This window comes from Botrytis fragariae (assembly GCF_013461495.1).
Source record: "Botrytis fragariae strain BVB16 chromosome Unknown tig00000054, whole genome shotgun sequence".
NCBI lineage: Eukaryota > Fungi > Ascomycota > Leotiomycetes > Helotiales > Sclerotiniaceae > Botrytis > Botrytis fragariae.
This window is the reverse complement of record NW_023500993.1, coordinates 1,347,557-1,371,137: the sequence shown is the minus strand read 5'-3', so window position 1 is coordinate 1,371,137 and position 23,581 is coordinate 1,347,557. Positions and strand designations below refer to the sequence as shown.

Here is a 23,581-nt window from a genome sequence, read left to right as displayed (position 1 = left end):
TACGTATTCTCCATATATACAGTTTTAGCGCTTGGATATTCTCGAATGTTCTTGAGTTCTTTGACATTTGGTGTAGTCAGAGATATTATGCAGAGATTAAATTTGGGAATACTTGTTTACACACATTGATCCGGCATTAAGAGGAATGATGTGAGAATTCCCTTTTTCGAGGGGGTTTATGTACGCTTGGTACTGCGGGGGGAAAGAATAAAATGAAATGGAATGAGATCAAGGGGATCGGAAGATAGGTGCCTGCTTGGTGAAGCTTGTGATACTTGGCGGGGTCGGTGTTGTGTTGTGTTAGTTTTTATGCGGTTGGTGTTGGTATTGATGTTGGTTCTGACTCTGATTCTGTTTTTGGTTCGTGGTTCGAATACCTAGCGATGTTGGTTCGTGTAACTTTCATTACGTTATTGATACCCCCAGAGTATGTTCCTGCTCTTATCATTCCTTTCATTCAGAACTTCAAAAAATGTTGACTTTTATCCTCTAAGTCATTCATCGAGCCCAAATCTTGTCTTCTATCACAATGTCTACAGAACCCTACGATATCATCGTCATTGGCGGTGGTACTTCGGGTCTCGTTCTAGCAAATCGTCTTTCCGAGGATCCGAATCTACGTATAATCGTTCTGGAAAGTGGTGAAGACCGCAGCGCAGATCCAAATACTCTTACTCCGGGTGCTTGACCCTTGCTGTCGGGTTCTCCAGATAACTGGACATTTCAAACGGTTCCTCAAAAGGAAGTTCTTAGGGATATTATAGTTCCGTAGGGAAAGGCTTTAGGAGGTTCGAGCGCGATAAATAGCTTCCTCTTCACCTCTACATCCAAGGCGACAATAGAAGAATGGAAAATTTTTGGGGATTGAGGGATGGGACTATGCCGCGTATGAGAAGGCTTTGAAGAAATCGTATACCCTGCATAAGCCCTCCGGTGTGACTGAAGGCAATGGTCCACTCCAAATTACACTTGCTTCATCTGAGACTCTTTGGCAGAAAGCTTGGATTGAGGGTCTAGAGTCCGTGGGATTCCCAAGAACTGATCCCCTTTCTGGTCATCTTGGCGGTCCAAATATCGCTCCTGAGAGTATCGATCCTAGAACAAAACAGAGAAGTTATGCTGGTAATGCATATTTGGATCCAATTCGAGGTAGACCGAACTTGACTATTCAGACCAACACAACTATCACTAAAGTGCTGCTTGAAAAATCTTCATCGGCCAGTGATGCTATTGCTACGGGCGTGGAGTTCGCCTCTAAAGATGACTCTTCTCAAACTATCACAGCTCGCAAAGAAGTCATAATTTGTGCCGGTGCCATCAATTCACCTCGAATTCTTGAGCTATCTGGGATTGGCGACGCGGATTTACTTCAGCGTTTGGGAATCAATGTTGTAATTGACAATCCACACGTTGGCGAAAATCTCCAAAACCATCTTTTCACGGGACTTACATTTGAAGCGCGCGACGATGTTGAAACAGTCGATGCTATTTTCCGTCAACAACCTGATGCTGTGGCTGCTGCTATGCAGGAATATGCCACTAAAGGGACAGGCTATCTGAGTACCAGTAATATTACAACTATGGCTCAATTACCATTACCTGAATTCCACACCGAAGCCCGACGCAAAGAACTTGATCAATTATTAGCTGCCTCAAAATCCAATTCAGATGCTTGGCGCTCCTCACCAACCACACCCGCCTTCGCCACTGCACACGAGAGCTTCGTACGCTCCATTATCACAAATCCCTCAGAAGCACTAGGAAACTATGTTTTCGGCTCAGGCTACGCGCCCTTCGATGCACCCAGCCCCAGCTATCGCGCCCCAGGTAAACACATCTCCATCGCGATCGAGCTTTCTCATCCTCTTTCCCGGGGCAGCGTCCACATAACCAGTTCCCTATCTGAAAACACCGGCACCAACACAAGCGTCGCCATCAACTCCTGCTACCTCACTCACCCCCTTGACATCGAAATTCTCTCTCGCCAACTACGTTTCACAGAAGATATCATCAGTCGTGCGGAACCTCTCACGCGGCATTTAAAACCCTTTTCTAAACGTTTTGCAGATCTGGATATTGCGAAAGAATATGTAAGGCGGACGGTGGATGGTGCGTATCATTATACTGGGACGTGTGCGATGATGTCGAGGGAGATGGGGGGGCGTAGTGGATAGGAGATTGAGGGTTTATGGGTGTAGAAATTTGCGCGTGTGTGATGCGAGTGTGGTTCCGATAGAGCCGACGGCGAATCCGCAGGCGGTTATCTATGCAGTGGCAGAGATGGGGGCGGGGTTTTTGAAGGAGAATGGGGTGTAAATTACGGTGGGCTGGGGGGGGTATGATTTTGGGATTGGGGTAATGGGATTGTAGGTTGGGTGATATGATCTGTTCTTGGACTTTGTTGAAAGCTGGCTGGAGTGGGTGAAGATATAGCAAGATATAGTGCAGTCTTTACAGCAAATCATATGGATAATCACTGCTCCCTGTATTTAGTGGTACTGCTCGCCATTTTAATTTGAAAAGATGTCGAGCATGTGTCAGTACATACAACTCTACAAGGATTAATGGTGATCTCTTGAAACTCCAATATTAGCGCAAGCACTAGCCGAGGGTATGTAGAGAAGTCCTTCAATGATTGGAACAAGCTAGTTGGTGATACGATGTTGACTCCCAGTATGAGTAAGAGTATAACTTGTGATACACCACTTTACTGTATGCATGTATAACAACAAATTCTCAGATGCTTAACGAAGCTGTTCCAAAAATTCAAAAACCAAGGTTAGTGAAAACAGATGTTCGATAATTAGTTGAGAAACATCCTAAACTTCAAAAGAAACAGAAGAACTTATGACTACGACTTGCTCGGAATAAAGAACTGTATTTTGGGATTTTCATTATTTAAATCCCAACCTTGAGTTGCCGAATTTAGAATCTCTCATTATTAATCTGATAATCTATCTCATATTCCTTCCATCTCCAATGCTCTTCAGAACAAAGTCTATAAAAATTTACTTCCCTCCCCGCTTCCCCTTCATCCTCTCCTCAAGTCCAACCTCCGTCTCCAAAACTTTCCTTAACTTCACCTCCCTCTCCAAAAAGGACAAAAGAAATGCCAAAATTGGAAACACCATTCCAATCAAAAAAAACTTTCCCAGCGCCTTTTCAGAACCCCCAATAATCTGACTCCTCGTTATCTCAGAAAACGACTTAATAAACTCGCGCGTCGCACTCGAATTTACATTTCCATTTCACAGCGCTGATCTCGTCGCGGAATCAGTAATCATATCATCAGCGTACCGAGTACTGTATATATTAAGAACAACACCTGGAATTGCCACGCCCCATATATTCCTGAAACTGCGCTCAAATGACCAACTTGACGTGACAGCAGCAGAATCGGCTTCTGCAACGCCAGCTTGAACGGCTGGGAGAAGAGTATCAAGAACCATACCTGCACCTACTGATGGAAAGATTTGGAGACATATTTATTGTGCTGTGCTTGAAGATTTGGTCAGGATGGAGAAAGAACCGATTCCGGCTGCGAGAAGCGCAAAATCGATGATGTGGAGATGCTTATATTTTCCCCATTTGGAGAGAGCGAGCGCACCAATTGCGGCGCCGGGGATGGCGAGGAGGGTTATGGGGAGAATTTGCACGCCGGAGCGAGTGGGGGTGGAGAGAAGAACGGCTTGAAAATAGAGGGATAGGAAGAAGAAGATCCAGTAGTTGAGCATGGAGATTATGAAGGCGTTGGTGTATATTGTTATTGAAGTGCGATTTCTGAATAGAGGGCGGGGCCTGTGGATATGTGGAGCAAGTTAGTGTTGCGGGTTCGTAGAAAGGGGTTTGGATAGACGATGAAAATATAAGGTGCCTCTGTTTGATATTGTATGAAACAAAACATTTTTAATGATCATTGATAAATTTAAGAGGAGGGGAGAAATGAGTTGAACTTGGAAAGAAAGAGTAAAGGGGACATACATTACAGGCTCTCCTGTCCACCAGAAATTTCCACCCAAAAGAATCCCACAAGTCCAAAAAGCTCAGGTATAAGCGGGACAATAACCCTTAAAGATTGCCATGCATACAAAGACCCAGCCCAAGTCAATGCAATAAGTATTGATACCGTAGATGCCACTAGGAGGCCATTATCCAGTATATCAATCCGTTTAAATCATCCCACACATCCATTTCCCTATCCCATTTAACCCTCAGAAACCGCCACATAAGCGCGAAGGAAACCGCACAAATAGGAAGATTAATATAAAACACCTAATAAAACCCACAATCTAATTAGCAAAATCACATTATCTTCAACACAAAAGCCAATACCATAATAAATAACATACCCATCTCCAAGACCCCCTCTGCACAACCTTCCCCCCACAATCGGACCAATCACCATCCCAAACGCATACTTCACCGCCAACACTGCCTGATAGTTACTCCTCTAAGCGGCACCAAATCCGAACTCATAATCCCATAATCGCAGTCATACCTCCGCTTCCCGCGCTTTGTATTGCACGACCAGCGATCAACATTGCGGATGCATTTGCACCTCCGCAGATACCGCTTCCGAGTGTATACAACGTGACGAAGAGGAGCGCGATGTGTCTTCTACCGAAAAGATCGGCTAGTTGACCGGTTAGAGGTTGGGTGACTGCGCTATGGGTTTTTTTGTTTAGTGGAGGATTGAGATAAATGCATATTTTGAGTTGGGAAAAGATACTGAAAGTGTGAAGGAGGAAATATCTTACGCAGTAAGATAAGATATATTGGTAACCCATATATAACTACTTCCCAGTTCCAAATGCTTAACAATCGTCGGGAGCGAAGTCACAACGACGGTATTTTCAAGCGAACAGAGGATTTGCATTGTGCAGAGAGTAATAATGATACACCAGAATCTGTAGTCACGATTGAAGACATATTCGTTTTGTGGTTCAGGTTCGATTTGGGACGGCTGTGTGTTTGTTTCTGTGGAAGATTATTGTTGTATTATGGAAGAAGAGATTGGAGTCTTGGTTTCGGAAGTTTTTGGGTGAGGGAGAGATGATGTGATGAGATAGAGGAGAATAGATATGTGTAACGTTTTTGTGTAAGAGACTAGCCATACCTCAATAACCCCAGCTGAAGTAAATAGATATCCCAAAAGACCCAGCTAAAATACATTCTTATTTTTGACATTCCAAGGGGCTCCATACGATACCAGAAACATTTCATTCCCGATGACTTTTCAATTCCAACAAACATTTGGTGCTACGTAATCCTCGCTTAGCACCACCACCAACATATGATACCTAATTACCTTAGTATCTACCCACTACATATAACATACATATACCAACAAGAAAACAACAAAATAAAAAGGAATACTGTATGACGATACCATCAAAGTACTGTTAAGATTTACAACTCTAGATCACCATATCAACAAATCAACAAATCAAACAACTAACCAAATCGACCCACATCTTCCGGTTCCAAGTCCCAAGTATTAGATAAGTACCTATCCAAAACAACTACACATGCAATTAATTACCTAACCAACCTGAAGCGAGATTCTACTTTCCATATATACATATATCCATAAATATCAAGTTCCAAGCTACAATTATCATCGCCATATTAGACATCCAATTTACATTATCACACACTCTCCTCTACATCATTCCATTCGATTGACCTCCCGCCTCCTCCGATAATCCTCTTCTTCTTTTCCAAATTTCCTTGCAAAGCATCTCAATATAGACAAGTAGATAGGTAGACATCTAAAAATCTCTACATCAACATTTTACGTAGGTATTCACTCAACGCTTCCATCCAACCCTTCCATCCAAACGAGAACCAGTACAACACAACACAATACAACACAACACAATACAACACAACACAATACAACACAACACAATACAACACAACACAATACAACAGACCCCAATCATACAATCATACAATCATACAATCATACAATCATACAATCATACAATCATACAATCATACAATCATACAATCATACAATCAAAATCAAATCACCAAACAACCAACCCAAATATTCATTAAAAACCCATCCACCCATCCAATCGACTAATACATACATACCCTACCACTATCACACCAACCCAATTTTCCAAACTCTCCACTATTCAATCCAATCCAGTCCAATCCAATATACAACTTACTCGTATCTCCTCTCCTCTCCTCTCCTCTCCTCTCCACCTCCCCATTACAAAAACAACAAAAACAACAAAAGACACGCCAATACCCAATCCAATAAATCAATAATGATCAAACCCATCTTCTTCATCGTTCTCATCTCTTTTATCCCAAAACATAAAATCAAGCAAAAATCACGTGTGTACATATGTATATGTATAAGTGCATGATCAAACTATCAATTCTCCTTCTATTCTCCTCGTATGAATTCTCTTCCTATGACTCTACTCTTTTGATCCTCTAATCTTCCAAGCAAGCGAGTAACACAAAACACACCACTACAAAATACTAATCACAGACTACTAATCACAGACTACTAATCACAGACTACTAATCACAGAACACCAACCACCAATCATCAATCATCAATACCTCTACCCTCAAGACATAAGACATAAAAAATCCTTCTAATTTTCAATTTCCAGTTTCCAACTTTATTTATATCCAGTGAAACAGCAAACCAGTCATTCAGTAACCTAAAAGTCACACTCTCACACTCTCCCCCTTTCCCTCCCCCCCAACACCCCCAACACCCCCACCCCACTCCAACAAATCTCCTAACAAAAAAACATACCCCCTTCCCAAATCCCAACCCATCATTATCATTATCCAGCTCAGGACTTAAAGGAACCTATCATACCCCCTTCCACCCCCCCTAACCCTCAAACCCCCTCTTAACCCTAACCAACCTTTCCAATCCCTCCCAACTCAACCTTCCCTTACAATTTGTCCTCAAAACCACATCCTGTCCATTCTCCATCTGAATCACAATGGCAACACCCTTAACTCCACTCATCCCTTCTACTCCCTCCTCTCCCAAACCTTCATTTGTATTTCTATTTCTCAATCCACAGTTTTCACTCCTCCTATCAACCCCCATAACTCTCCTCTTCCAAACACAATCGTGCTTCTTACCATCACCATCACCATCACTATCACCATCACCACCTTCCCTCTCCCCCTCCAACTCCTCATCCCCTCCTCCTCCTCCACAATCGACCCCATAGCCCCTTCAAACCATTCCCCCTCCCCCTCTCACTCCCACTCGACAACCACCTCATCTGCGCATCAAAATACCCCCCCGCACTAACCGGTGTTACCATTTCACTCGCCCCAGCACCACCACCACCAGCACCACCACTATCCCTCTCCATCCCCACCCTCCTCATCACCCCTCTTCTACTTTCCGACCTCCGATCCTCCCACCTCTGAACCTCACTTCTTACCTCTTCCTCCACCCATTCCAACCCCTCCTTCCTCCTCCTCCACGAAACCGATTCTCCACTCTCGCGTCTCCGATCCGCCCAATCCGATTGTCCACAAACCTCCGAGGTCTCGCAATCCGTTGAACGTCTAGCGACTTGCTGCCGTGGAGATTTCGATACTTGTTTCCAACAAAGATGGGTTTTAGGGAAATCAACCGCTTCTTTATCTCGCCAGGGATTGGATGAAAAGTAGCCCGGAGGAGAGTTGGTGGGAAAACGAGTATTTGATTTTGAGGGTGCTGCAGATTGGTCTCTAGTGCCATCACTTGAAGATGGTCTGTTTGGATTTACAGTTACTTTCGAGCAAGCATTTTGTGAAGCTTTGTTGAAAGTTTCCTTCATGATAGGTGCTATACCTTTCGGGATAATCGACGATGAAGTCCAAGGTGAAGGAGTGCGAGCCATCGATAACGAATTGCTATCTTGTTTAATAGGAATAGATAAACTATTCTTCGGAACATGAAGAGTCTTCGACGGCGTATTAGTCGGGGTATCAAATCTTCGAGGTGGCGAAGGCTCATCCGGACTTCCCAACCATTCCGAGACACTATCATATTTGAGAACCGTAAAACGGTCATAAGTCTGAGAGCGCGACAATATATAAGGTTTTTTGTCCTGCGTTGAGCTAAGATGTCTTGTATTCGAATTGAACGCATCATTCAACGAAACCTTTGCTGGACTACGATGAAGATGTATCATAGGTTTATGAACTTCATTTGTACAACATCGAACACTATGAACTGTGCTCTGGCACGCAGAACACTCACAATCATCAAGACAATGTTGGCAATCCCCTAAGATACCTGAACTAACAGGACTGCGATCGCAATGCCCATGACCCGTTCTAGGATACCCCCGACATTCTACATAATCCGATCCATATCTCGACGAGTGTTTTCCATGTTTCGGAACATTGAGAAATGGATAATAGTTGTCCAGGAGTTTTGAGCTTTCCCCATGATCTGACATAAAGCTGGGTTGAACTGGTTGATAGGTCGACCCATTGAACATACGACATGCGCTTTCTGACCCCTGTGTATTTTCTGTACGGCTTCTGCGGTTCACCCTATGGGTAGGTTGTGTAGTCTGACGGATTGTATTATTCGAAAATGGATCTGGCCTCATTGACGTCCGTGGGATTTCCCCACGGTCTGATTCATGGCTGAGTTGTATTGCTCGGTGTATAGATCCATTCAATAATCGATACAATCTCATAAAGGGCTGTGAAGTTTGAGAGGAGTCAGGATAAGAATGAGAGCGATAGATGTTTTCATCGTCGATACTATCAGTTGCATACCGACCATCCATAGCTATAATATCCTCACTTCGGGCAAGTGATTGAGAAGTAGAATGTCGAGAGACAAAACTCCTATGCTTAGCTTTTTGACAGCTTTCACATCTGCAGTCGTGCATTTCCAACGATCCTGACTCAGATCCATGTTCGCTAGCGACAGACTGACATGAAGAATTTGGTGTAGGAAGCATGGAGCTTTCTTGAAAAGATTCCTCGAATTTGGTTGAGAGCTTTTGAGGGCACTCGGATTTGTAAATACCAGGACATGATTGTAATGGTCCATAATTTGTTGAATCTGATCCAGGTCCAGGTTTTGACTTTTGTGGCAGAGCGTTCTTGGAATAGAATGGCGGAAAAGGCTCTGTCGAAGCGACTTCCTTCTTCTTCGTGACCATTTGTATTGGAATCGGCAGAGGTCCCGACAGTGATTGCTTTAAAAATTTGCCTTTTGATGGCCGAGGTGTTATTGCATAATGTACTGGCCCCGATGCTTCTTTCCGATCAACAGGAAGCACTCGATTGTAATTAAAACTTGCATCTTTGCCTCCATTTGAAAATGTTAGAAGTCTATCACAAGCTTTGCATAATCGATGATCACATTTCCAACACGCAATTTCATTCTTATCATGAATCCACATGCAAATATGACAGACGCGATGTCTCTGAGGTTTATTGGTTTCTTCCCTCCCCACTTCGGATGATGCAAGTCCAGGTGGCCTTTCAATTCCATGTGTATCAAACAAATCACGAACACTCTGTCGCCGAAGCGTAGACGTTGTGCGTATAGATACCTCAGAATTGGACATCTCATCTTGTCGTATTTTCTCCTTTTGACGACGAGAATTCAATGTTCGGTTCTGTTCATGTGATAATTGAGTCGTAAATGGTGCTTGTGTCGAGCTATAGTTGTCCCCAAAAGTCTGAACGCCCCTATTCAAATCTACTTTAGGGCCAGCAGTCCTCTGCCCTTGATCCTTCCTCAACGTCCTCAAATTATCAACAATAGGAGTCCATCCACTACCCATCGCGTCTTCCCGACCCAAGCCCCTCATACCACCCAATGAAGGTCCAACATCCCCATCCACCCTCAACACACCCACATTCCCCGCTCTAGCATGTCCCTCATCATGATTCGATCTCGGCGTTCTCAACCCCAAAAAAGAATGATTCGTCCCCGATTGCAACTGTTCATTCGGTTGCGAATTTCTCGACGCCGGATTCCCAAAAATATTCGTAGGTCGACGACCAAAGCTCGAACGAGAATTTTCTCGTCTCCTATTCAACGGTGGTCGAATGAGAGGCGGGGATCGTGATCGATGAGGTGATTTGCTGCTGCGCTCTCGTCTACTTTTCGACGTCGCTCGGATTTGTGGGAAGCGTGAAGGAGGTTTCGGTGGTGATTTATTTTTTTGGTTGCCCGCAAGCTTCTGGAGTAATAGGATACGTGAAGCAACAGTTCCCACTGTGATGGGAAGATTGCGAGAGGGTCGATCGCTAGGTAATGATGATTTTGAAGCCGCAGAATCGGCATGTGTATTTCGAGCTGCAGCTGGTCGCCAGGGATAGTTCATGGCAATTGAAGGTTTATAGGATACATTGAATTCGGGACTAAAGCTGCAATGTAAAGATGGTTGTAACGAATGAATACACAGGCAATGCGCCTGATGAATGGTGTGAAGCAATAAAGAGGATAACCCTAATAGGAAAATGAAGATGGAAGTGCAAATGAACGAGATAGAGATCGTGTACTTAAAATTGAAACTAGCAAGTCTCGTTGGGAGAAACACGGCGGCCGAGAAGGCAAGAACAATCAACGTCATTAGCCATTGTCAGCGTACATGGCTATTCATCAAAATTTACATGGCCGTTTTCCCGTAATCATTGAACCCATCAAGATATAGCAAAAATACAATTCAAAACTTAGTTGATGAGGGTATAAAATTGACCAGGCTTATCAATTGAACAAGCTATGGTATTCGTTTTCACACAACGCAATAAAAAATAGTTCACTGATGTACATTGTGCAGGTCTCTATCATCTAACCATCACCAAGGTAGAGTAATTTCTCTACTTGAGGTGTGCTTGCAAGGTCTCCAAAACCTATATATGTCATTAGTCCTGATCTCATATCCACGTCCAAGATCTGAATATCAAAAACTCACCTCCAACTCAATCTTAGCCTCAGCGATATCTTGCTCACTTCCACTTCCTCCAACAATCTTCTGAGCCTCAGCAATTTGTGACCTAACTGCATCTGCGCTGAAATCCTCCAATGGGAATCCCTCAACTGCGTTGATGCTTAATGAAGAGTTTGGTTGAACGACTGCGAATCCTCCGGAAACTGTTTCAATGCCCCATTAGCCTCTCGTGTTCTCTCCCAACTTGTAAATATCTCCAGGATGCTTGTCGTATGACGTACGGAAGAATTGCTTGCTTCCACCACTCTCCTCGATAACCTCAACGAGACCTGGCTTCAATTGTTCGATCGATGGGACGTGGTTGGCGAGGATACCCATTTCACCAGATTCGGCGGGGATGTTGACTTGGACGACATCTTGGGATCTGTAGACAGACTGCAGATTTATGTTAGCCAATCTCTTCCTATATGCCCATCTGCCAATCCATCTATCCGCAGAAACCCCTCCCCCCCTCCGCATCTCCCCTCATCCCATCTCGTATCATCCCATCCAGCACCCCATCATCCATCCATCCCCTCCCTCCCTCCAACCACAAACAAACAAAAATCCTTACATACCTGATGAGGCAAAGCCAAGCTCAACTTAATCTACACACACACACGCAAAGTCAGCACAAAACTCCATCACCCATCCCCATCTCCCTCCCCAAAGCCCCGAACAAAAAAAAAACCAGAAACGGGAATTCCCGACCTTCTCCGCAACAGCCTCAGCATACCCTCTGCGCAAGACAGGAGTTTTCAAAGCCGTAGGACGAACCCGCAGAGCGGCGCGAGCAAAACGCATGGAGTTCATGATGGGTCGAGTGTATCAATTGAAGACGTGACGTGGGTTTCTACGAGGGGTTGATGCGGCGGGAGCTTGCTGGTTGATGTCGGGATGCCTTTCGCTAACTTATTTTCTTTAGCTTGATTGAGGGTCACGTGCTGGGAACTTTTGTAAGTGAGAAATTGGGGGTTTGGATACGATGAATGATAAGGAGTACTTTTCTATTGATTCTTGAGGGCTTCTGATCATTGAAATGAGAGAGAATTATTTTCGAGCTCTAATCTTTTCTCACGTGCTCTAGATCACGAGATTTATCATCATCCCATCTCCATCTCACGTGCAGAACTATACTCATCCGCTTACTAACCAAGCATCCATCCTCCTCAACAACCCGAAACGATCCATCCATTCATTCTCGCTACCTACCCTCAAAGTAGGTATTCCCAGTTTCAACTCCCCGATACCAAACCCCCAAGCCAAGTGACCCGGGGGATCCATCAAGCACGGAACGCAATCTGCAGACACGACCCCCATCCACCACAAGCCACCAACATTTTGCTCCCCAAGTGCGGAAGTACGGAACCAGACTCAAGCCACTTCACCACCTATGCAGCACTCCCTCCCCCGTGCCAAATGTCCATTGTACACTGTACACATGCGAAAACCCATCCATCCCTGAAAATTCCACTGGTCAAAATTAATCCCTCATATTCGAGGCTAGTCTCAATGCAAATGCAAACTCATGAACCTTGAACACCCCCCCCCCCCCCCCCATCAAAATATCATAAATATCAAATCAAATATATCCTCAATTTTTTTTAAATGGGGGAGTTCCCCGTCAATGACCCGATCGGATGAAGCACCCCGGAGTAGGGAATGGAACGTGTAGATCTTTGTGGATTTGGTTACTGAGAGTACTTACAGAGAGAGCATTACATATTACTGTGTTGCTTTTTGTCCCGTGTTAGAATTTGTTAACGAGATCTGGTTTTGTACTGAGTAGAATTGAGTCAAAATGATGAAATCAATAACTCCCTATGAAATTTGATAGACGGGATCATTGACGATTTTCCAAAAAATCTACACATATCGAGATAAGCAAAACAAGCCAAGCTTCTCAGCGGGTGTGGCACTACATAAGATTTTTATGCCAATGCACTGCCAATGTCCACCGTTGAATCACCAAGGCATTTACAATCTTGATATTCGTCCCTTGAATCGGTTTCACCAAGCCCTCAAGAGTCAGAAACTCATTTATTCGAAAGAAACAGTTTCTTCATAGGTTGTTCATTTACCGACTACTTGAGAGACATAAACGGATCATTACGGGATATTAAATTACGAACATGAAGATCGTATCGCCATAGATGTTGTAATTCTGTTGGAAGAAGGCATTGCACGGTTTGTCAGATGAGCATTGCACACCCTTTCACTGCGTTTTGAAAGGTATCTTGATGGATTTTGATTCAGATGCAATCGTGATTTGACCTATTTTTGGCCTTATGTTTGCAGGATTCGTAGGGCGGTGAATTCGGGTTGTTGGGAATGAGATGAGATCTAACCCCTAAAAACGCAAAGACAGTCAAGCGAAAGGACGTGAAGGGGCAGACAGCGGTGTACTCCGGATGTTCTCTGTATGTATGTAGGTATGTGTAATTTTGGGTCAGATGTCGATGCTGATGATGAACCGGTGGATGTTTGGGCACAGTTGGTAGAAACACAAGTAAGAAGTATGATGAACTGTCAGATGATCTTAGAAGGTGTACAGTAAGAGCGTACTTACTCAGCTTCCTTCTTTTGCTTCAGTTTCCATATATCAAATTTTCATCACTTGATCGCCACTCAAGAGGTGAGCCAGCACACTGCACAAACGCCCAAAGATGTTTGATCAATCTTGGGCCAACACCCAATGCCGATTCTTCCAGCGGTGAGAAGAGAATAGATGAAGTAATATCATCGTGTATGTAGGAGAGGTTGCACAGATAGCTTTTGGCACCCTATCCAGGCTATCCTCCTATCCTATGCTTCCTATGCTTAAACTTCCCGGAAGCGAACAGTGAACACGGATCCAAAATCTGTTTGCTTGTCAATGCAGGATAGGCTATCGTTCGAGTATCACATCTTCCTTCTTTTTCATCCAATTGATCTTTGGCATTCGGAATGGAAGATATAGAAATCCGACACGTTTCTGTCCTTTAAAGCCTTCGCTCTTTCAGGAGGGGTAAACCCTTTCGTCGAATGTGGGGTAATTTATGGAAATCCAGCGGTCAAATCCTAGCTGCAATTTACATGACAGGATTATCATTGGTTCATTCTCCTCATCCGATTGAGGTATTACTCCGGCACACGATTGATACGTTGATTAATTACCAGGTATGCCATTGGTAGACGGAAACGAAAATGTCGTCAGTCAGTGAGAGGACCGTTCCAATCCCTTTGATCACAAGAAACCGGACGGTAAGGTGGGATTTTGCCAGGTGAAGGTATCACGAGCCCATCTATCTGATCGGATCCAGGATTCCATGAATGACAAAATATGACTGTGTGTGACATGACTTGCCTTGCGCGATGCAAGATACACTTTTTTCCCGCACGTTTCTGGTAGACCCTTCGTACCTCGATGCGAAATGACGAGCACTTTGAAACGATTTCCAAGTAAAAGTTCAGGCAAGTTTGGTAAACCATCGAGTGCTAGTGTATCATCACTGATCAGATGAAGAATGCGAATCCACAACCCCACGTTCGCAAAAGAAGTCGAGGAGAGCATGTTGCCAGATGGAGGAGGAGGTTGGTAGGCGTGCGAGGCGTGGTAGGTAGCGTTTCACACGAAAGCAAAGAGCATGGTCCCCGTAAGTACATATGAATGGATACCTGCACTGCAGCGAGAGGTCAGCTTGGAGAGTGATTAGACGGAGTCCTGCAGGTAAGGTGTGACCTTTGCATGCGCGCCAAGGGGTGCACGAATCCATGCTGTTGGCTTTTAGTACTATTATTTCGATTTTTGCCGCGGTTGGCTTGTGTAATTTGATGATATGATAAGTTTATATGATATCTCACGATAGATCATCTGCATTTGGTAAGCTGTGATTTAATATTAGAGCTATGGCGGGAAGAATCAATTGTATGACTATGATTTGGGGATAGACTCCAACAAGATTGTGAATTGAAATCAAGCGTAGATGGAGAGATGCATGCGGACAGAAGGACACGATAGGAATCACAGGATGGATGCAAATGAGTGATGGATTGATGAGTAAGCTGCAATTTCAAGTCATGGGGATAGGAATGGAATAGGAATGGAATGGAAATGGAATGGGAATGGAAACGAGGAATAAGTGTGAATGTGAATGTGACACCAAGATCCTTTATGTCATGTTATGTCATGTTATGTTATAATCTGGAAGTAAATAAAGAAATCATTCATCGGATAGAGCGATTCGGGCTCACAGGGGAAAAGGGAAAAATGGAAGATGGGTCCAATAATAAAAGTGGTAGACTGACTGGTAGTCCTGTAACAAAATCAACGGAATCGTCAAATTATCGTGAAATTCTTCCAGGGAGGGATCGGATTGGTTTGGTTTAACGAAAATGGTTTCAATCTCTCCGAATTCAGGCCGTCCCTAATGAAATCCCCCCCCCAAGAGCGCGGGTGGGAAATTTCATGTTCATTCTCATTTCCATTTTATTGCTTGCTGGACATTTTCATTTGTTTATTTGTTTATCGCTCTATTCTCTTATCCTGTTCTTGGATTTAGTTACATGATGTAGGTACATCTTTTCTCCATCCTGTCGGACGGTTGGATCAACGGGCGTGCAGTGAGATGGGCTTTTGCTTGGCTGATACCTCACTATAACAAGTTATTGAAAACCTTAGGTCGTCAAGTAAACTTTAGGTGTTAGAATACGATGAGTTTTGATGATTTTGGTCGGGAATGTTTGAGATCCTTTACCCATTTGCTCGTCAAGCTGTTGGCATTTTTACTGCCTTGAGCTGGAACGTGTATATCCTTCAATTAGAGGCATGGCATTCACCATCAAGCTATTCAGCCCGAGGCATGTAAGCAAGCTGGAAGGACTACGGTAGTAATAGTAATTTGTACCTAGTAAGTACATACTATACTACGGAGTCAATGCTCGAATTTCATGGGCTGACTGGATGGAATATATCATGAACGGATCCACTTCTCGATTTGAACAACAGCTGCTGAACTGCACCACCAAAATCGACGATGGGAAGTTACATAGCTGTTGTTAAAGATAGAAAGAGGAAGGATAAAGAACGCGGGATCTTTCTTGGGAAGGGGAGGGGGAGGGAGAAGGAGGGGGGAATATGATAGATATGCAGCTGTTATTGGTATTTATGATGTGATATGATAGCAAGTACCTGGGTAGGTCCAGAGTCCAGAGTCCAGAGTACATAGGATAGATCCAACACAATGCGTGGCATGGTATGAGTGAGTGAGTGTGCTGTGTTGTGCTGTACTGTACTGTATTGTATACGATCTGTGTATGTATGTATCTATCTACATGTGTATATTTGCATATACGGGGTATGTACTGTATGTGTCTATATATTCATCAAGACACGTTCTCCGATGTGGAACGTATCAAAATACCTCACCTAGGGAGGTATCAATCCGTGAATCCATCACAGATCTTCGATGGAAGAAGAATGGAAGGACAAGAGAATAGCGCGATCCCAATAAAGTTCAAGTCCAATGGTCAAAGTGATAGTTTATCGATCTGAACCATGGAAGTTCCAGACGCATCCGATTTCATCTCATACAGTCGCACGCTGAACTCTGTATGCCTTGAGACACTTTGACCCCTTCGACAACGACAGACATCTCTTTTTTAGATGGTGGATGAAGACTGGTGCTGGTGCTGGTGCTGGTATAGGGAGGACGTACGTGATGATGATATAATTTGAATGGGCTATACTCTGTACGATGGATGGACAAGCTTTTCCATAGTCGATACCCACCATCTCAAGTCCATCCCTTCTACGAACTACCGAAGCAGGGCAAGTAAAGTTAGTTGGAGAGCAAGATCCAGGGCAAGATCAAGGGCAAAGGAGAAAAGAGTCAATTTAACGCGAGCGAGTTAGAGCCATCTTCAATCCAGAGCAAGAACCCCCACTCAACAACTTGTTAGCACAAAGTACACACGATTGAAGTTACAAGCCGTAAAGCCTCAATGTAGGTATGGATGTATGGATGGATGTATGTATGTACGTGTGATAATAATAATAGGCCTTAGCAATCTATTACTCTTACTACCAAAACCAAAAGATCAACCCACTCATTCTCAACTCATTTTCTTTGAACGAGAAAGAAAAAAAGAAGAAAAAAGGAAAAAAGGAAAAAAGGCAAACCGCTTTTCAATGCGCTAATCCATTCCAGATCACATTGTACACAATGTTACACTTTATCTATTCGGCACTTTATATTATAATACCTGTCTAGTATTCCCTTGGTATTCTCTTGTTATTCATTACCCTTTAACTCTTGTCCTCTTTTGCTCTTTTGCCCTTTTGCCCTTTTGCCCTTTTACTCTCTTTACTCTTATTATTACTCTTACTCTTACTCTTACTCTTACTCTTACTCTTACTCTTCTTATCCACACCTCGCTCTCTCTCTCTCCCTCTTGCTCTTGATTGACTAGGTACTCCGTATACATACCTCAAAGTTTACTTTGTTTCTATATTATCACTCATAATCCACTAATACACCCCACTCATCCACCATCCACCATCCACCCATCCATCCACTACTTCGTGCGTACTATACTATCTTTTTTCATCCATTTGCATATTTCCACATTCGCATATTCGCATCTTCGCATAATCACCAACCAACAATATCTCGCTCCTTCCTCTCTTATTAAGTAAGACACGCCCAGGAGCAGAAGAGCCTCTGATGATATCAAGTCTCATGTTCTTGAGTCTTCACTTGATTCTTAATTCTTGATTGTCAATAAATACTTCTTCTTTGAAATCGACGCAGTGGCAAAACAACACCAAAACCGAGACAAAAATAAGGCTGTGTTTGTTTTCTCATCCACGGAAAGGAACGGTGCTCAGTCTGATTATTTGATTATTTTATTACACGGCCTAAAATAAAATAAAATAAAATAAGATAAAACGGAATAAAATAAAAAAACATTTATTCGATTTGTGTGAAAGACCAACCCTGAAAAAGTTGATCTTTCAGCCCTTATTTGAACGTCATTTTATAATACCACAGCCTTCCCCCCAATAAATCTCCAACAATTTCAAAACATCAATCGACCTTTACCTCCTTCACCTCCTTCACCTCTTCACCTCTTTCGATACTTTGATACTTGACACTTGAGACTTGATACTTGTATCTCGTATCTTCGTTGTCGACCAAAGAAGAGACCTTTTTACGCACCATCCATCAGAAGATTTCAGGTGGGAACCAACTTCATCCCCCATACTACCACCACCACCTCTTCTCTCCTACCGACAGCAACAAAAATCAATCCTTCCTTCCGTCGAGGAAGAGAAGACACTACTTTGGTTGCCTTTCCTTTTATTGCTTTCGTCGCAGTAACCTGGAATAACAACTGGATTTGAATACAATGTTTCTTTCACAATTATAGCAATACGGTCCCTCAGGGACGCTTTAATTCAACGGTCCTCCTTGACCTTTGTCTTTTGATCGAGAACGATATTTGAAGGACGACTTACTTCTCTTCGTCTCGAGATTTATATCTGTTCCTTGACCTTTTTGATTCATTACCAATTCCCAATACACCGAGGCTTCCAAAGAGTACTCGATTGTTTCACTTCATTCCAATTTCACCATCTTCAACCACAAATCGCGACCTTTTTTCCTTCAATTCGAGGTCTTGCAACCACCTCGGAAACTACCTTCCGATTTACATATAACGAACCTTTCCCGAGCGACCATATTCCAACACTCGATCCTACTTATATTACCTACTTAATTATACATTCACATTAAACCCCAATCACGATCCAAATTTTTTACCATGGAGGGGCAAGATATTTTGACTTGGCGTCCACAAGCGACGTCCACTTCAAATATGTCGACAACTGGCGACGAAGAAATAATACCTGCAGATGTCGATGAACCGCCTGAACTACAGGCAAAGGAATTCACCAAAGCTCCCATTCGTCCTCAAACTGATCGCGCGGAATCCCTGATCACAAGAGGTTTACATATCATAGAACCCGAGATACCAAAACCCGATATACATATTACCACCGACCTAATGCGCCGACGATCCTTGATGAGTACAGCAAGTCTCGCATCTACCGCCGAGCTTACCAGCGATGGAGGCTTTACAAGTCCCGCTCGCACAAATACACCTAGCCCACCATTCCCAAATACATCATATTATTCGATGGGCCGGAAATCGGCATATCCTCCACCTGCTCCAGTCGTATCTCATGAGGTGGCCGATCCAATCATCGCGGTCCACGCGGAAATACTCCACGCTTCACCGAAAGTAACACCAGTGGTACCCCTCGAGGCCGCTCCAAAGAAACGTTGTATTAGTTTCGCTTGCGGTGCGCAAAAGGACCCCGCTCCCAAGCCAACGGCGATTGCCGTCACGAAGCCTCTCGAACCCGCAGCTCCTATCGTCGAAGCTTTGAAACGCAAATGTACCATCAAATTTGCTTGTCCTTCCAAGCCCACAGAAAAACACGCGGAAAAGCCTGTTGAAAAGGTTGAAGTCACCGAAAAACCTTCTTATTCGAAATTCGCTCTGTCAGATACCCCACCCGCACGAAGACGCGTCTCGAGTCGATCGCCATCTACTTCTAGAAAACCTCGACCTACCCCTGCATCTTCTCTTCGTCCTCATCGCGAATCCACAGGCACTGTAAGACGTGCATCTCAGAGCCCTGTTGCAATTAGATGTAAGCCAAGGTACGTCATTGCCGGTGAGAAGGATTTACTATCTGAGGCTGCCCGATTCCACGAATTCTGCAGTGAAGGTTTAGAAGAGGATGACTGGATCCGTAAGGATGAAGAAGTCCCAAAGGCCCGAATTACCATCAATGATACCCTTGCCAAAGAGATCGAAATCCGTAGACTTGGGTCAGAAGCAGAGGAAGAAGCCTTGGAGGAAGATGACGACGAAGAATTTGATGATGGAAACGACTCCGATAACGAAGATGGCTCTGATGAGGAAGAAGATGATGAAGATGATGAGACCGATCGTGTCTACTCTGATGAGGACTTCACAGACGGAAACGAGACGGATAACGAAGCTGGTTTCGCCGATTCTGATGAAGAAGATGATACCGAAGGTGATTTTAATTTCTGGACACCTGGCAGACTGGAACAAGCTCGATTTCCAATCATCAATACTGAAATCAGCACTTATCGTGCCTCTGCAAACCGTACTGCCTCAGCATCATCCATCGAATCCCTTAATGGCGAAGCTCCTATAAGAGAGTTGTCTCGAGGAAAGCGAAGACCAAAGAAGACTCACAGCATCAAGATTCGCCCAGGAACTCCAGATCTTCCTGATAGTACCGATTTTGTCTGCGGAACACTTGATGAGGATCGTCCTCTTGAGGATGCTTACGTTTCTTGCATGACAGCCAGAAAATATGCCAAACACGTCGCCACTCCTCAAGATATTGATCCATCTTTCCCAACATCTGATCCCGAGGATGAAGAAGATGAGGAAGATGATGCCGCAAAGACAATTGAGAGTGATGAACATGTTTGGATGCAAGGAAAGTTTGAAGACTCTGACTCGGAACGTCGTCGTTCAAGATCTCGTAGATCTCCTGGCCACTCTCCAAGAAGATTGCATTCTCCACCACCAAAGCAACGTCTTCGCTCTCCACCTCCCAAGCAGCGTCTCCGATCTCCACCACCACCAAAGAAACGTTTTCAGTCACCACCACCAAAGAAACGTCTTCAATCACCTCCTCCCCGCAAGTTGTTTGGCAATGAATCTCCAAAACGTTTACGATCTCCACCACCAGCACGTGCAATCCACTCTCCTCCTGGATCACCTTCAGGAAGCGGAAGTAGGCCGATCAAGTTCGCACCTTTAGGATCGAGACCAGGATTGACCCATACCAAGTCTCTTCCTCGTACACCAAATGCCTTCTGTCGTCAATATACTGCCAATCGCATTGCTGCCGCCAATGAGATCGCAGCAAAGGATGATGGTGATGGACCATTACGAGGAGCAATCGACATTGTCAAAGGTCTTGAGCAAAAGCGACAAAGACGAAAGGAGAAGTTTTATCAAAAGCATTGCGCCAATCGTGCACGCAAAGCTCAACCAGAGCGTAGACCTCAACCTGGCAAGGGAGCTGAACGTATGCGTGAATTAGGATTACTCATGGCTGGCAAGACGGGTACCAATGACCCATACATACTTTCTGCATAAATCTATTGCAGGAAGAAAAACACATTATAACTATTTTCTATTCTTGAACTGTCAGGCTTTCTCTTTCCTCTCTCTGGTAGAAGAGCGTTTTATTTTAGATGAGATATACCCCCTTCTTCTGGAGTTTGAGAGGAATTGGAAGAAAGCCTATCGGGAACCCGTGATCGATCGATCGAAAAAAACGACGACGAGACGGCTTCGCTTGTAGCTTCCATGGATGATTTTTTGACTGGAACTGGATGCGAAATCCCGATTATTTTATACACACACACTTTATCTTGTAAATAGGAATGAATATTCAACAAACATTTACCTTCAACATTATCTGGATTACTCAGTCAGTGGTTTACATTTCGAATACCTGGTGATCGATGTTATTCTGAACGACGAATTCGTGCTATGTTATGTTTTTGACGCTTTATGGGATGGTGTGAGTGAATTTGTGATATTTCGTGGCTGGTTGTTTAGTGAGCGAGGTGATGTGTTGATGGTATTATATATTTTTTATTTTTTTCTCTTTCCTTTTCCCTCTTCGTTGTTTCATTTCTTTTTTCCTCGAGTGATACATTGGATCTTTTTCTGTTTACAGTACTATTTATCTACATCTCAAGGCATTGGAGTGGCATTTTCATTGGCACTTTTTAGTGTTTTTTTCGGGCTGTTTTTTCATTGGAGTGGATTGAGATTGCATATTACATGGTTTGGTTTGGCATATATACCCGGGATTGGGAAAGTATGGTGTGGCTTTTTTGAGTTTTGTTTTGTGGTTTTGTGTTTTTGCTTTTGAGGGGTTGGAGGTTGAGGTTGAAGGTTGAGAGGGGATTGTGGTGGTTCGGGGGAGGAGGAAGAAGAAGGAGGAGAAAAGGATGCTGGGGATGAGAATATGATATATGAGATGTGAGGACTGGGTTGGATTGGCTTTTTATGTGCAAGATGGAAGACGGAAGATGTGAGGTTGCTGGATTAAGATGAGTGGTGGATGCTTGGTTGTGAATCGGATCAGATTGTCGAAGAGATAAAATCAGAACGAGAATGAGAGAGAAAGATGGGTAGATGGATGTACTCTTGGGGTGTGGATGGGAATGAGAGGCATAGGGGGGAGATTGATGTTCAAAGGAACGTTGGGTAGACAGTCGATTGAGTGAAAAGTTGAGTGGATCTGTGTGGATTTGTGAATAGTGCCTAGGTAGATAGGTGAAGAACGAAAGAATGAAAGAATGAAATAAGATCCCATACACCTCGCATATTACGAACGCATGATTCTGGTAGTGCGAAGCAGTCATTTGGATGATTGGTACTGATAGAAGGTCTACTCGAGGAGCTTACACATATCCAATATCCAATATCAGAGCTCTTCTCCTTCTAGCTAGGCTAGTACACCCTGTTCGTTTAATCTGTCTGTGTTTTGACCTTGGAAGAAATGTTTTTGTGTTGAGGTTGAGGCTTTTTGCTTGTTTGGGGGGGTTTTGGAGGGGAGAGGTTTTGGAGGGGAGGGGTTTTGGAGGGGAGGGGTTTTGGAAGGGAGGGGTTTGTTTGGGATGTGGTATTGTTTGGAGGGGGTGGAATCAAATGATATTGTAGGGAGAGGGGTGGGAGTGGAGTGGAGTTATAACGAGAATGGGATTATGAAGAAATTGAGATTGAGATTTATAAAGTAGGGGAAGGGACTGTGTTAAAGGGCTTGAGAGAATGAGTATTGGAAAGGAGGTAGATTGGAGAATGGGGGGTGAGATGAGGGGTTGAGAGTGGGTATTGGGAGGGTGAAGTGGTGAGGTGGTGAGGTGGTGAAGTAGTGAGGTGGTGAAGTGGTGAGGTGGTGAAGTAGTGAGGTGGTGAAGTGGTGAGGTGGTGAAGTAGTGAGGTGGTGAAGTGGTGAGGTGGTGAAGGGGAGAGAATGAAAAGGGAAAGGAGGAATTGGAGAGAGGGGAAAGGTGGAGATGAGTAGGTGAGGTGATTGCAGGTGCGTTGAGTGGAGTGAAGTTGTGAGAGGGGAGGCAGAAGATGAGTATCGGAATCTGAGTAGTGAGTTGGAGGATTGGGTCAATTATCTGGATGGAATACTTACTGTATGGTGTGGTGGTTTTGTATGGTTGAGGAGTGAGGTGAGGTGAGAGGTTGAGAGTATATATTGAGTTTGGGAATACTGGGTTTTTGGGTGTGTTGGTTTAATTGGTGTGTTGTGGGATGGTAAAGGGTTGGATGATTAGTATGTGGATGGGGGGGGAGTGTGCGGAGGTAGTGGCTTGGGGATGAGTGGGTATCGACATTAGAAAATGGTGGTGGTGGTGAAGGTGAGTAGGGATGGATATAAAGATAAAGTGGTGATGTAATGGAGGGTTGATGATTGATGATTGATATTAGGAGGAAGTTGGTATGGGAGAAGAGAAAAGACATTTAGATTATGGAGATGGTGGTTCGATAGATAGATTGATAGA

The 23,581-nt window shown here is 43.9% G+C and overlaps 7 protein-coding genes across 7 annotated transcripts; 4 read left to right on the top strand and 3 right to left on the bottom strand.

Moving 5' to 3' along the window:
• Positions 1-529: 529 nt before the first annotated feature.
• Bfra_005193 (putative glucose-methanol-choline oxidoreductase protein) lies at positions 530-2,174 on the top strand (the record flags this gene model as incomplete). Its single annotated transcript, XM_037335580.1, has 3 exons — positions 530-680; positions 711-763; positions 843-2,174. The coding sequence occupies 3 exons, from the start codon at positions 530-532 to the stop codon at positions 2,172-2,174; spliced, it is 1,536 nt and encodes a 511-aa protein (XP_037192675.1).
• An 834-nt stretch (positions 2,175-3,008) lies between these two features.
• Positions 3,009-4,353, bottom strand: Bfra_005192 (putative major facilitator superfamily protein; the record flags this gene model as incomplete). Its single annotated transcript, XM_037335579.1, has 5 exons — positions 3,009-3,228; positions 3,298-3,460; positions 3,530-3,798; positions 3,987-4,137; positions 4,350-4,353. 5 exons carry the CDS (start codon positions 4,351-4,353, stop codon positions 3,009-3,011), a joined length of 807 nt encoding a protein of 268 aa, XP_037192674.1.
• A 119-nt stretch (positions 4,354-4,472) lies between these two features.
• Bfra_005191 (putative macrolide phosphotransferase protein) lies at positions 4,473-4,876 on the bottom strand (the record flags this gene model as incomplete). The annotated part of the gene is made up of 2 exons (XM_037335578.1): positions 4,473-4,665; positions 4,758-4,876. The coding sequence occupies 2 exons, from the start codon at positions 4,874-4,876 to the stop codon at positions 4,473-4,475; spliced, it is 312 nt and encodes a 103-aa protein (XP_037192673.1).
• Positions 4,877-6,871: 1,995 nt separating this feature from the next.
• Bfra_005190 (uncharacterized protein) lies at positions 6,872-11,756 on the bottom strand (the record flags this gene model as incomplete). The annotated part of the gene is made up of 7 exons (XM_037335577.1): positions 6,872-7,226; positions 7,294-10,389; positions 10,847-10,875; positions 10,938-11,116; positions 11,195-11,348; positions 11,531-11,560; positions 11,664-11,756. The coding sequence occupies 7 exons, from the start codon at positions 11,754-11,756 to the stop codon at positions 6,872-6,874; spliced, it is 3,936 nt and encodes a 1,311-aa protein (XP_037192672.1).
• A 1,630-nt stretch (positions 11,757-13,386) lies between these two features.
• Bfra_005189 (uncharacterized protein) lies at positions 13,387-13,776 on the top strand (the record flags this gene model as incomplete). The annotated part of the gene is made up of 3 exons (XM_037335576.1): positions 13,387-13,461; positions 13,545-13,685; positions 13,744-13,776. 3 exons carry the CDS (start codon positions 13,387-13,389, stop codon positions 13,774-13,776), a joined length of 249 nt encoding a protein of 82 aa, XP_037192671.1.
• Positions 13,777-14,138: 362 nt separating this feature from the next.
• Bfra_005188 (uncharacterized protein) lies at positions 14,139-14,601 on the top strand (the record flags this gene model as incomplete). The annotated part of the gene is made up of 2 exons (XM_037335575.1): positions 14,139-14,195; positions 14,452-14,601. 2 exons carry the CDS (start codon positions 14,139-14,141, stop codon positions 14,599-14,601), a joined length of 207 nt encoding a protein of 68 aa, XP_037192670.1.
• Positions 14,602-18,809: 4,208 nt separating this feature from the next.
• On the top strand, positions 18,810-21,146 carry Bfra_005187 (uncharacterized protein; the record flags this gene model as incomplete). Its single annotated transcript, XM_037335574.1, has 1 exon — positions 18,810-21,146. The coding sequence occupies one exon, from the start codon at positions 18,810-18,812 to the stop codon at positions 21,144-21,146; it is 2,337 nt and encodes a 778-aa protein (XP_037192669.1).
• Positions 21,147-23,581: the final 2,435 nt, after the last annotated feature.